Below are 12,936 nucleotides of genomic sequence, written 5' to 3'. Positions count from 1 at the left end.
TATCGGCCCTTACTAATGTAAAACCCTCGAAATCAAGTTCCCTACTATCTATAGACGGCGTCAGCCATGTTTCTGTGACTGCGATTATGTCTGGCCTAGTTGAGTCAATCTGTACACCTAGTCCCGGTAGCTTATTTAGTAAGCTCCGGGCGTTGGTATAACAGATCCGAAGCCTATTTAGATGGCCTCGTGCTTCACCCAGAGTGGCTTCGGCATCATCCTCTGTCGAAGCCTCACAACCCGAAAATTTACAATTTTCAGGTCTTTTTCGCCAGCGTCTAATCTGAGCTGTAGTTCCTTTTCGGCTTCCCGTCTTTTAACACGGTCCGCCAACGGTAAGTCCTTACGGAGAAAAACTCCTGAACCCTTTAATTTGTGTCCATTTTCTAAGATTAAGTCGCGTTCGTTTAGGGATTTGAAAACGACTTTGAGTAGTCTAGACTGATTTGGTTTCAGATGCGCTAGATTTCCTAGTCTATACACCTTTAGCAAGGTGGCTCCGGGGATGTTTTTGGGCATAACTTGGTTGAGTAGTTGTTTTATCAACACAACGTCATGCTCAAAACGAGCTTTCGGTTCTAAGCTGTCACTCTCCTTGACTCTATGGAGAATGACTGATCTGTCGCTGTGATCAGACCTCGGCTTGTCGACCCTTTTGGTGGGGGTATGATTTCCTTTTACGTCATTTTGACGTTTTTTTCTTACGACCCGTACCCAATCGCCAACGTTCTTAGGAGTGGTAACCACAGTCGCGTCAGGCGTACTGTGGGATTCCGGAAAGTTCAGGACGACGTGGGAGATTGGGTCATCTTTCGCGCTGGAAACCGATCGAGCCTTGCGGTTTCGGTTTCCGGAAGTTCCCTTCTGGGCACCATTTTTGATGCGAGGGATAGAAGAGACTTTTTTGCGCGAGTTTCTGGTTGTGACAGACCTCTTTGGAGGATGTTCTTCCTCCTTTGTAGAGTGTGGGTCGGCATTTTTTGGACTCACTTGGGCCTGCCTTGTGTCAATCTGTGTGTCGACATCTTTCGCGCTGGAAACCGATCGAGCCTTGCGGTTTCGGCTTCCGGAAGTTCCCTTCTGGGTACCATTTTTGATACGAGGGACAGAAGAGACTTTTTTGCGCCAGTTTCTGGTTGTGACAGACCTCTTTGGAGGATGTTCTTCCTCCTTTGTAGAGTGTGGGTCGGCATTTTTTGGACTCAATTTTTTGGACCAACCTTTGCACTCATCGCACTGCATGCATCAACAGGATATCGACATCCTGGGTGGTGGCAAATGCTTTTGTTGCATCTTCCAGTCATTTTAGGATGCGAAAGTGAGTGTTGACTACAAGTAGAAAAAACTATAAATAGTTATGACCAAAGTACTAACAGACACAATAGAAAAACAAAGGTACTCTGGAGTACCGACGATAAAACTATTTAGGATACCAAAAACGATACTCTAATAGAATACTTTAACTGTAAGAAATTCAATCAAAGTATAAAACAGTAGTCTTGATACGTTAATAACGATCAAAACAATAGAATTTACTCAACAAGGAAAAATACCACTGTCCTTTTTAAATAGCGCGCGCAAATATATCAAAAATCCCTCAAGGACATTCTAAGAGTCGATTATTTTTCGCACTGTAGTTAAAGTTCAACTCCCCAGTTATCTTGAATTGTGGTAATTCGCACTTAGTTTGTAGTTATGTTGATTTTTAAAGTACTATGCAGAGTTTAAAATAAAGAAAAATAAGACAGAAAATGTGAGCTAAGTCCGGAAGGCGCGAATGTACGATATTAAGTAACCATCAAGTACTCAACACTTCGAACCTACTATCAGGAAAAGTTCATTACCACGTAACTAGCAAACTACGCAAAGTCAAGTAATAATCATACATGCTCAATAAGTTCAGACAGGGGATTTAAAAGCCTACACGCCATGTTCATCATGAGGATGCAGCTGTAAATAATTCCCGAAAATCAATAGCTTTCCAAGTGTTCGACATTGGATGCTGACTACATTGTTTTAAGTGGACTTGTTTAACTGAAGGCTTCTGGTCATGCATCCGTACCAGATCACGTTACCATCCAGCTGGGGACACAGCTCCTACGTTCGCTAGCCAGATCAGAGTAAACGCTTCTCGATATATTGATAACGTATCAAATATATCTTTTGTGGGGTCGGTGATATGTCACTGAATATCGAACAGATCATCGATCCCTGTCAAGGTCAAGGATAGTCAACGCGCATCAATAAAATTATATGCCATGGACTGGCCCACGAGGCAGTCGTTGTTCTTCCACTTCTGTACTTCCGTGGTTGTACCTTAACTAATATATTCTTGTAATAACGTCCTTTGTGTTGTACAGTCTCCATAGCGTCCATGATCCTTTGATGTGTCGATGGTTCAAACCACGTAAGGGCCGGTCGCGAGGTGTGACTTCAGCGTTAGTTGGTTCGTCACCATTCTCGTTTAACTATAGTAGGCCCCCAATCATTTCGACATAGACCACCAACAAAGATGATCTTACACTTTCCTACCTCTTCTCGTCCGACTTCTGATTTCAACTGGTTGATGAACGCTTCGAACATAGAAAGTGTTACTGGTTTAGAGTTGCAAAACTTCAAGACCAGTCGTATCTTCAAGGACAATTTTAAAAAATACTCAAAAAATAAAACAGAGAAAGTACTCAACCCATTCGCATTACTGACAGCACTGGCTTTTTTCTTCTTCCACACAAGGTGCATATAATAAGTTAAATTTTACACGTTTATCCGTCCGATTATGTTTTCTATTTTTCTCACAATTATAAGTGAATTTTTTATTGTTTCTCACTCATTATTTGAATAGCTTTTTCTGTTGCGAAAATACCGAGAAATTTGCGAATTATCTTCATTTGCATTGAAAGCCGTTATAACTGATTTCCTCCTAGTTTTTTATAGTGATTAACTACATATACATTAGTCTGTACACTAAAATATTGTTATATCCCAATGAGCATAATGAATGGTAGCTGTTGGGATCTATTTATGGACTAATACTATACACATATTCTCATTGTATAATTCCTAAGTAACTGGACTATGTACATTCATACTTCCCACATTATCAGCTTTATTTTGACTTATAGAATATTATTATGAGATTTACTATTCCTAAGTGATACCCAGTTTATTATTTACAGTCTCCCACAATCACGGTCAAATTTGGGCTTGATCTCGCATAAATGTTGTTTCCTTTTTTATGGTGTGATATGGTCTGCTTGACCTTTATATAAATCAGGTATGTTTGAAATAACTTATTCATATAAAGCGGAAGCTGGTATCGGTGGTCTGGACTCAACTGGTAGGGCTAGGAGGAAAGAGGACCAATAAGGACTCTGAGCCGTTCATACCGGTCGACATATTATTGGTCTGACATGGTGCTATGATTGTTTACGTCATATTCCGATTGGCGAATAAGTTACGTTATAATTCGCTGTGCTAATAGTCACAGTACATATTAGTCAACACTGACACACACGTCATATTTTGTAGTGTACATGCGTCTATTGGCACATTGTTTTCCTGTAATGTGTAGTGATTTGAAGTATTCGAATTATTGTACAAATAGGATTCCCCAAAATAGTGCAATCAAAACTAAACAACTTGGCGAGCACAAGCGAAAGTATTGTATTTAGAATTCGATATCGGGCTTACATAGAATACAAAAGAATCATTAGTTTATACGAACACCGCTGGTGAACGAGAACACACCAATTAACAACAGCCGAACGAGAACAGAGAAAGTATAGGCATAAGCTGAATATATAAAAGTAAACGAGCGAATGAAGAGGAGCATCAAAGCTGACAAGTAGAAATCCGTGGAAAACCTACCAGTGACAGAGGAAAAGGATGTAAGAGAAGCAAATATCAAGCCACTATATGACACAAAGAAGAAGCTGACAGGGTTAATATAGTAAACCAGAGAGACCAACCAAGAACAAAGATGACAAGACAATCACTGAGATTCAAGAACAAAGAAACGGATGGGTAGAACACTCCCATAGTTTTCTTAAAATATCATAAAAATCATACATTCTCGTAGAAAAGAGTGGTCTTCTCCTAAGTACGTGCATACTGAAGTTAAAAAACGCTCATTTTGCCCAAGCAAGTTTGAAATGTTTTTTAAATATTGAAAGGTTGAAGATTGTCCCTGAGGATTTTCGCGAGTTTATGAATGTAGATAGTGTGACCTGGTCTTCGCGAAAGGTTGGTCTTAATCTTCAGGTGTCATTTATGTAGTACTCGACGGTGCTTGTTTTAAAACATGATCACTTGTAGGCTTTTTTAGCCTTCTAGTCAAACACTGGTCGCTTCCTGGTTATGTATATCAGTTGTTAATTTTTTGCTGGTTAGTGATATGGGTTTGTTATATGTAACGGATTTTTGGCTAATCATTACACAGAGTTAAGTGGATTTACTGGGAAATAGTTTCGAGTTTCTTAACTGAAAATAGTTATTTGTAAGATTCACTGGTTAATGAGTTTTAGGGTTTTACTGAAATCGACTTCTCAACTCACTTGGAATGTAGATGGTTAGAGTAGCTTGTACGTTTGTCGCAATCGATGTTTCTTTCTGTATATTAAATCCGAGTTCTCTGAAGCTCATAGCACTATATAATTTAACACGATTAAATTATAACATGGCATATGTTGTCGCTGGAATCTTCGGGACTGTTAATTGAGTTTTATGGTTAGTCACACATTATTTGTTGCTAAATATATAACTGAGAATTATGTATCGTGTCTCAAGGGCCTGTTTGCGTTCTGACTCAGTTTAGCAGTGGTCAATTGATTTGTTGTACTTGTCGATCTTCACCTCACTATTCGTGAGGTTTTATAACTCAGGCATGCTTATCGCGGTCCGACAATGATAGTTTTTCTTGACTTAAAAGCAGCATTTGACTATGTAGACTGAGAGGCTCTGTGGCAGTGTCTGTCATTGAAAGGTGTACCTGAGAAGTACATAAACCTTGTTAAGGCTCTTTACTCGAACACTACCAGTCGAGTGAGAGCTTATGGCGAACTGTTATCTGATTAAACAACTTCAAGTGGTGTCTAACAAGGTTGTCAACTATCCCCATTTTTATTTAACTTCATCATAGACCTACTGCTAGAAATAACACTCGTTGACTGGATTCTCAGGAATCGATCTCCTACCAGGAGGTCCACTTATCGACTTAGAATATGCAGATGACATAGTCCTGTTTGGTGAAGACGCTGACAAAATGCAGAATCTTCTGCTAGCACTGAGTGATAATGCCAGGATGTTTGGGATGCGTTTCTCCCCATCTAAATGTAAATTGTTACTCCAGGACTGGCCTGCGTCAACACCTGAACTAAGGATAGGGAGTGAGGTAGTCGAACCTGTCGACAACTTCACTTATCTTGGAAGTCTGATCAGCCATGATGGGTTGGTGTCTGACGAAATCTCAGCACGGATTCAAAAAGCTCGTTTGGCTTTTGCCAACTTACGTCACCTATGGCGTAGACGAGATATCCGTCTATCAAATAAGGGACGAGTATACTGCGCAGCAGTTCGCTCTGTTCTACCTTACGGCTGTGAAACATGGCCATTAAGAGTAGGAGGTACTCGTAAGGTACTAGTATTTGACCACAGATGCCTTAGAAATATCGCTCGCATCTGCTGGTATCACCGGGTAAGTAATGGTGAAGTTAGACACAGGGTATTAGGGAATGATGGTAAATCGGTTGAAGAAGTCATGAATCTTCATCGACTGAGATGGTTGGGCCACGTATTACGTATGCCTGAATACTGATAACCTTGACGCGCAATGTTGATTAGTGTTGGAAACGGATGGAAGAGAGTTAGGGGTGGCCAAACCAAGACATGGTACCAGTCCATAAAGTCACTAACTCCTTGTCTGAGACATGTTGGTAGATGCAGTCTACTTGGTTTGGGTTCGCGTGGCTATTGTAACCAATGGTTAAAGACTGTGGGTGACATGGCTCAGAATCGATCTTAGTGGTGTGGGTTTATACACTATCTGTCTTCCCTCATGCCGTGAGATTAAAATGGCTTTATACCTTTCCTTCTACGAACTAATTTTTTCTTCCTGTATTATATCCTTATATGCAATCTTTCTTTTGTATATTCCTACCATTGAAGTAACTACTTCTATGAATCCGGTGTTCATCTTGTTGTGCTAATGAGGTGTGGCAACTTGGATCGATGCATGTGTGCCTGGTCCTACGTTGTACCTGACTGACAACATTTTTTCAGTCGAATGTGTGTCCACAGTTGTCCACATGCATTGATATGAGCGTGGGAATTTCATGGTGTTTGGTTTCTAATTGATATTCGTGTAGGCGAAGATGAAGAGGGTGTCCGCTTCGTCCGATGTATTGTTTTTCACAGCCGGATCAATTTATTTTATCTAAAAAAGTTATCAACCAATTAGAAAAATTATGGACAAATATAAGACCAAGAATCAAATCAATAGGAGATACAATCTGTTATAACTTGTGGCCGAGTGAATGTCCTGTTAATGTATAATGTGATAAGTCCGCCAATCAGAGATCAGCGATTTATCGATCAGACTAATGATACACGGAAAACCGTAAGAGCAGTTTGAAGCACTTGTCGGTCCTGCTTTCTGCCTAACCCAGCCAGTTAAGTCCAGAACACTAATCTCAGCCTCTGCGGTATGAATCATTATATTTCAAACATGCTGAGTTTATATACCAATCAAACAGACCTCATCGTACCATAAAAAAAGAAACATTTGTACAAGATTCAGCCAGATGTGGCTGTTAATAGGGGAGATAGTAAGTGATAGACAGGGCATAATTCAAGAAATGTAAATCGTATGAAAATAGTTCATAAGTTAAAATAAAGCTCATAATAAGGGGGACATGAATATGAGTATCTTAGTTATTTAGCAATTATACAATAAAAAATATATGCATAGTATTGGTTCATAAATAGATCCCACACTTACCATTCATTATCCTCATAGGAGCATAACACAATCAAAATAAAAAAATAAACAATAATAGGTTAAATATCAACAATAACCAATCATTACTGAGGTCTACAGGACAAGCTGTGAGTCATATGTGGAGAAATGCGAATACTTCACTTCTACCTGATGTTTGTGCTGATGACGTCGTTTATAATAACGATGAAAGCCCCACGACCAAACCATCCAGTTTAGGGAACAAAACCATCAAAATCATCCACCTGAGCAACAAATCTTTTCTACCATCTCAGATATCTGTCTGCTAACTAATTAAAGGACGAGTTTGCTGTGCAGCAGTTCGCTCGGCTTACCTTATGATGGTGTGAAGTGGTCTTTAGAAAGAGAATATTCGTAGGTTACCAGTATTCAACCATAGGTGCTTTTAAATCATCTCTGATTTATTTCGGGACTACTGAGTAAGGAATGCTTGGGTTAGGGATAGGGTACAAGGTAAAGACAGCAAATCGACTAATGAGGTAGTGAAACTTTAGCGACCGAGAAAATTAGAATATGTATGTATGTGTGTTCGATGCAAGACGATAGTTATTATGGGAGTAGATTAAAAGGATAGAAGGGACCAAACCAATACATGGCACCAGTCTATAATCACTGACAAATGTGCTGAGACATATAGGTTGATGCAAACTAGCTGTATAGAGTTTATAAGATTATCGTAACCAATAGTTAGACTTTGGGTGACATGTCTCGAAACTCTTCAGTCCACTAAGAAAAGGAAAATGGGTTTAAATTTTTGGCATTCTTATTGTCAAGTTAGATCACTAGTAGTCTGTTTAAAACTGCTATCTTGACCTGCATTTGCTCGTGTGTATGGGATATAAGGGTTAGGTCATCTGCAAAGTCCAAGTCGTCTAGTTGCATCGCAGCTGTCGATTGTATTCCGTGCTTCTTCTCAGATAAAAACGTCTTCATAGTCCAGTCAACTACTTGAAGAAATGCAAAAGGCGGTCCTCACTTGGAATATTTTGTCAGCTATCCTCCATGCACGACTTTGCACTGTACTCCGTCGTATGAACTTCGCATGATGTTGACGATTTCCTCAGGTACACTATAGTGTCGAAGAAGGTTCCACAATGTTCTCCTATCCAGACAGTCAAATGCTTTCTCATACTGAAGGAGGTTGATGTATAGTGACGAGTTCCATTGAAGTGATTGCTCAACGATGATCCGTAGTGTGGCAATTTTGTCTGTGCACGACCGGTCCTTATGGAATCACGTCTGTTGATCTCTTTAAACTGAACATCTACTGAGTCTTTCATGTGGTTCAACAGTTTATGTTTCACGGAAAAGCGTACAAGTGGAAGTATGCAAAAATACAATAATATGAGTATTTAATGATTAAAGAACCAGAATATAAATGATAACTTTATTTCTTTGAAAAAGCTTGGACCAGATTGCCAGGCGAAACGTTGGATTTACTTCAAATTCATTCGCTGAGATTTTACAAATATATTATTCCTATTTAATGTCTTACATCAACTCGGCGCCCAAATACTGTGGAACTATTCGCTCTAATTTGGACGAAAGTTCTTATATATTTATGTAGGACAGTTACGAAAATTTCATTCCGTTACAACAAGATGTCTATCACTTTTCATGTGAAACAGGTTGTACAAAGGAGTTTAATTTCAATTTGTTTATGATATGCTATCGATGAACTGTGTGAGAGGTAGCTTAATGGTTAAGATACTCAACTTTCAACCAATAAGTTCCATGTATGTATCTCGGTTCAAGTTGTCGTGCCCACATTGGCACAGCTAGATAAAATTGTCGGGGAAAATCCCCGAGTAGTAAAGGTAGTAACATTATTCGTGGTAATACAAAAGATTAATCACCAAAGATTCGAGTCAAGAAATAACTTGGTGGATAATCGAGTAGTATCGTTATTGTTTCTATAAAGGGAGTAGCTTAATGTCGACCACATAAACGTATGTTTTCTAAATGAGTTACTTGAAGTCAAAATTTATAAACCACTTAATGATAGAAAAGATTGTCGTCAAGGTGTATATATAATGTTTCTTTTTTCTGTCATCAATCACCAGTCATATCTATATTTTGAAGACTGTAATGGTGTTTTATTAGTACTGTACATTTTAAATGTGATGACCATCAAAAATATCATATGTTCTTCTTAAAAAGTCATCAAGTCTTTGTGTTATGCTTAGAGTTGAAGTTGGTGAAAAAGAAAGATATGTACAATTAATTGTATCGTGCCATATACATTTGATGAGCCAAATCGATAAATAGAAGAAATTTTAAACCAATGACGTTCGTACACATTCATGACTGTTTTTCAATCGTCAACATTTCACTTTATGCCAATCAAATGTATCATAAAGAATGTGATAATATGGATATGAATATGAAAATGATTGAAGCCAAATGATAGTCGGTAGTTACCAGCTGATGTCTTTAGTCAGTCAGTTAGCAACAACGTAGAACATCGTACGTACGTACATCAGTTCAAGTTGCCATACCACATTATCACAGAGATAGAATTTTCGATTCAAATCCCATAGTGATAGAAGTAGTAAGAGTGTAAGCATTAATGTGAAAGATGAGGGTTTGAAGATGTTATTGAAGGAGTCTAATGTAGTGAAATAAATTTGGGAAGAGAAAAAAAAGAAAGAGGCATGAAAAATTCGGAAGATTAGAATTTGGGAGAACACAAAGATAGGATGCACCTTCTCCATTGCAAACGATTTTGAGCCACGTCATTCAAGGTCTTTAACCATCGGTTTTTATCATCTCTCGGATCCCAACCAGGTGGTGTACACCTACCAACATGGATCAGTCCATTTGTGAGTGACTTCATGGATTTGTGCCACGTTTTGGTCTGGCCGCCCCTAGCTTTCTTCCAACCTACTCTTATACCGTAAAACACCGCTCGTCGGGGCAGTCGTTGGTTGGGCATACGAAACACATGTCCCAGTCATCTCAACTGATGAAGTTTCATTGCTTCATCAATCGAATTGCCATCCTCACCTAGTACCCGTTTCCTAACAACTGCATTACTTACTCGGTGGTCTCAGGATATATGAGCAGTGTTTCGAGAACACCAATGTTCGAATGCTAGTAACCTACGAATATCCTCTACTCTTATCGGTCATGTTTCACTGCCATAAAGTAAAACAGAGCGAACTGCTGCGCAGTAAACCCGTCGTTTGTTTGGTAAACTGATATCTCGCCTACGCTCTAAATGACTGAGGTTGGCGAAAGTTAGATGAGTCTTCTGTATCCGTGCTGAGATTTTGTCACACACCAGACCACAAGGGCTGATGAGACTCCCAAGATAAGTGAGGCGGTCGACACGCTCAACTGCTTCACTCCCTATCATTAGTTCAGGTGCCGATACGACCCAATCCTGAAGTAACATTTTACACTTCGAGGGCGAGAATCGCATCCCGAACATGCCTGCATAGTTGCTTATAGTGGTCAGAAGACTCTGCATTTTGTCAGCGTCTTCACCAAATAAAACTATGTCGTCGGCGTATTCTAAGTCAACAAGTGATCCTCCCGGTAAAAGTTCAACTTCTGGAGATTGAGATGATGAAAGTGTTATTTCTAATAGCACGTCAACTACGAAGTTAAACAAGAATGGAGAGAGTGGACAGCCCTGACGAACACCACTTGAGGTAACCAATCCTGAAGACAGTTCGCCATAGGCTCTAACTCGACCAGTTGTGTTCGAGTAGAGAGCCTTTATGAGGTTATTGTACTTCTTTGGTACTCCTTTCAGTGACAAACACTGCCATAGAACCTCACGATCAACGGAGTCAAATATCGCCTTAAGGTCAAGTAATACTACGATTGTGGGACGTCTGAATGTGTGTCTATGTTCTAGGACCTGACGTAGAGTGAATATCTGGTCTATGCAACCACGTCCAGGTAGAAAACCAGCCTGATTTTCTCTAGTCTGCTCTTCACAAGCTTTGGTTAGGCGTCCAAGTATTATTGAAGCTAATATTTTAGACACTATATTAGTCAAACTGATCCCTCTGTGATTGTCACAGGAGGACTTTTGTCCTTTCTTATAGGCTGGCACAATCAGTGATTGGGACCAGTCAGATGGAATTAAGTTCAGTTCCCAGATTCTACCTAAGACCTCAGTCAATCTCGCTGCTAGTACTGGACCACTATCCTTAAAAATCTCAGGAGTAAACCTGTCAGGGCCTGCTGCTCTCCCTCGCTTTAGATGTCCTATAGCTTTTTCAACCTCGTAGAGAGTTGGAGGACTTACATCAATTTTCCATTCAGGACGACTGGGGATCGTGGGTAACTGAAGTGTGGCTGAAGGCCAGTTGAACTGATCCCTATAGTGTTCTTCCCATCGATCCAATCTCCTGGATTGAGAATGAATGATATGTCCATCTTTTTCCGAGATAGTTTCGCTGACAGTTTAGCTCCTAATACCGGTTTCTTTAGCAAGTCTGAACAGTTGTCTGCTGTTACCTATTGCCGCTGCCTTTTCCATCTCTCTTGCTTTCGCTACCCACCACTGTTTACGATCATTTCGTAGGCTTCTTATTAGCCTGTGATTAAGCTGACTCCGCTCTTCGTTATGTTCAGATCCAGATGGGATGAGTTTTCGAGCATCTATCAGTGCGGTAGATGCTGCTGAGATTCAGTGTTTCTCCCTAATCTTATCGTTCACTGTACTATCAGATGTCACTGCTGTTTCCACAACTTTTCGGATGTCATTCCACGCTGCTTTGGGGTAGGCACAACTTACATGTCTGCCTAACTGTTTTTCTAGTTGTTCCTGAAATATATTTTAGTTTGCTTATCATTAAGTAGACCCCTAAGAGGTTTCCTTGTAGTGTGTTTCCTGAGTCCAGTAAGACGCAGACAGATACGTACTCACACTAGAGCATGATCTGAATCTAAGTATATGCTACAGAATGAGCGACAGTCTTCTATCGAGTCCCTTTATCGGTGGCTGATAGCAATGCGATCTATTTGGATCCAACGTTGGGACGAATTCGGGGGTCGCCATGTCAAATGATGTTTTTCCTTATGCTTAAAGTTAGTATTTGCAAGAAACAGGCGGTTATCTGAGCATAGCTGCAACGCACGACCGCCTTTATTTGTTCTTTTAGCCACGACACCATAAGATCCACCCAGCTGTCTTCCCCTTTCGCTTAGTTTACCTACTTGAGCACTAAAGTCACTAGCCACTATTTCTACATCAGAGCGCCTAGCTTTTCGGAGAAGGTCGGAAAATTTCCTGTAAAACCCACCTTTTACATCATGCAATGCTATACTTACGCCAGCGAGACCACGGGAAGCAGCATCAGGGCTTCTAGAAATACGAAGCCTGACTACAATACTCGGCTATCCAAACTAAATTACATAAAACGTAGCTTGGATTCGGAACTTACTTTAGTTGAAAAATGAATACTTTCGCCACTAAACCGTCGTTTCTCCTACAAACCATCTCAAAGAATAAAGTAACAAAACACCTAACGATTTGCTAGACTAGTTGATTTACAGTTGATGCTTAGCTTTATAAAGTCATTACCACTACTTTTTTCATCTTTTCCTTTAGATTGTTGGGTTTGGTTTTAGTAGTACGTGAAGAATTTATATTATTTATATTTCAAAACCGGCTTACCCGGATTATATCCCCATTCGTATAATCTGTGAAATGGTGGGTCATTGGTTATGGCGTTCAACTTTCATCCACTAAGTAGTAGGTTGAAATCCCGCTCCACCTATTTCAATTTAATCAACCAGGTAGTGTCACTAGCCTTAATATGCAAAGTGTGGCTCAAAACAAACCATACGAATCTGTATCAAACAATGAGTTTGTGATGTCCTATGACCCGTCAAATCTCACGTGACAAAATTGTCAATTAGAATATCGACTTCTATGACCTTGTTTCTGCGACAAACCAAAATAA

At 39.8% G+C, this 12,936-nt stretch overlaps 1 protein-coding gene across 1 annotated transcript; it reads left to right on the top strand.

The window, feature by feature from the left end:
- Positions 1 to 334: 334 nt before the first annotated feature.
- On the top strand, positions 335 to 1,329 carry Smp_149670 (hypothetical protein; the record flags this gene model as incomplete). The annotated part of the gene is made up of 1 exon (XM_018792618.1): positions 335 to 1,329. Exon 1 carries the CDS (start codon positions 667 to 669, stop codon positions 1,327 to 1,329), a length of 663 nt encoding a protein of 220 aa, XP_018644244.1. The 5' UTR covers positions 335 to 666.
- Positions 1,330 to 12,936: the final 11,607 nt, after the last annotated feature.

Source organism: Schistosoma mansoni (assembly GCF_000237925.1).
Source record: "Schistosoma mansoni, WGS project CABG00000000 data, supercontig 0239, strain Puerto Rico, whole genome shotgun sequence".
In the NCBI taxonomy this organism is placed as follows: Eukaryota; Metazoa; Platyhelminthes; class Trematoda; order Strigeidida; family Schistosomatidae; genus Schistosoma; species Schistosoma mansoni.
Note: the sequence above shows the minus strand (reverse complement) of the source record. Positions and strands in the feature narration are given on the sequence as shown.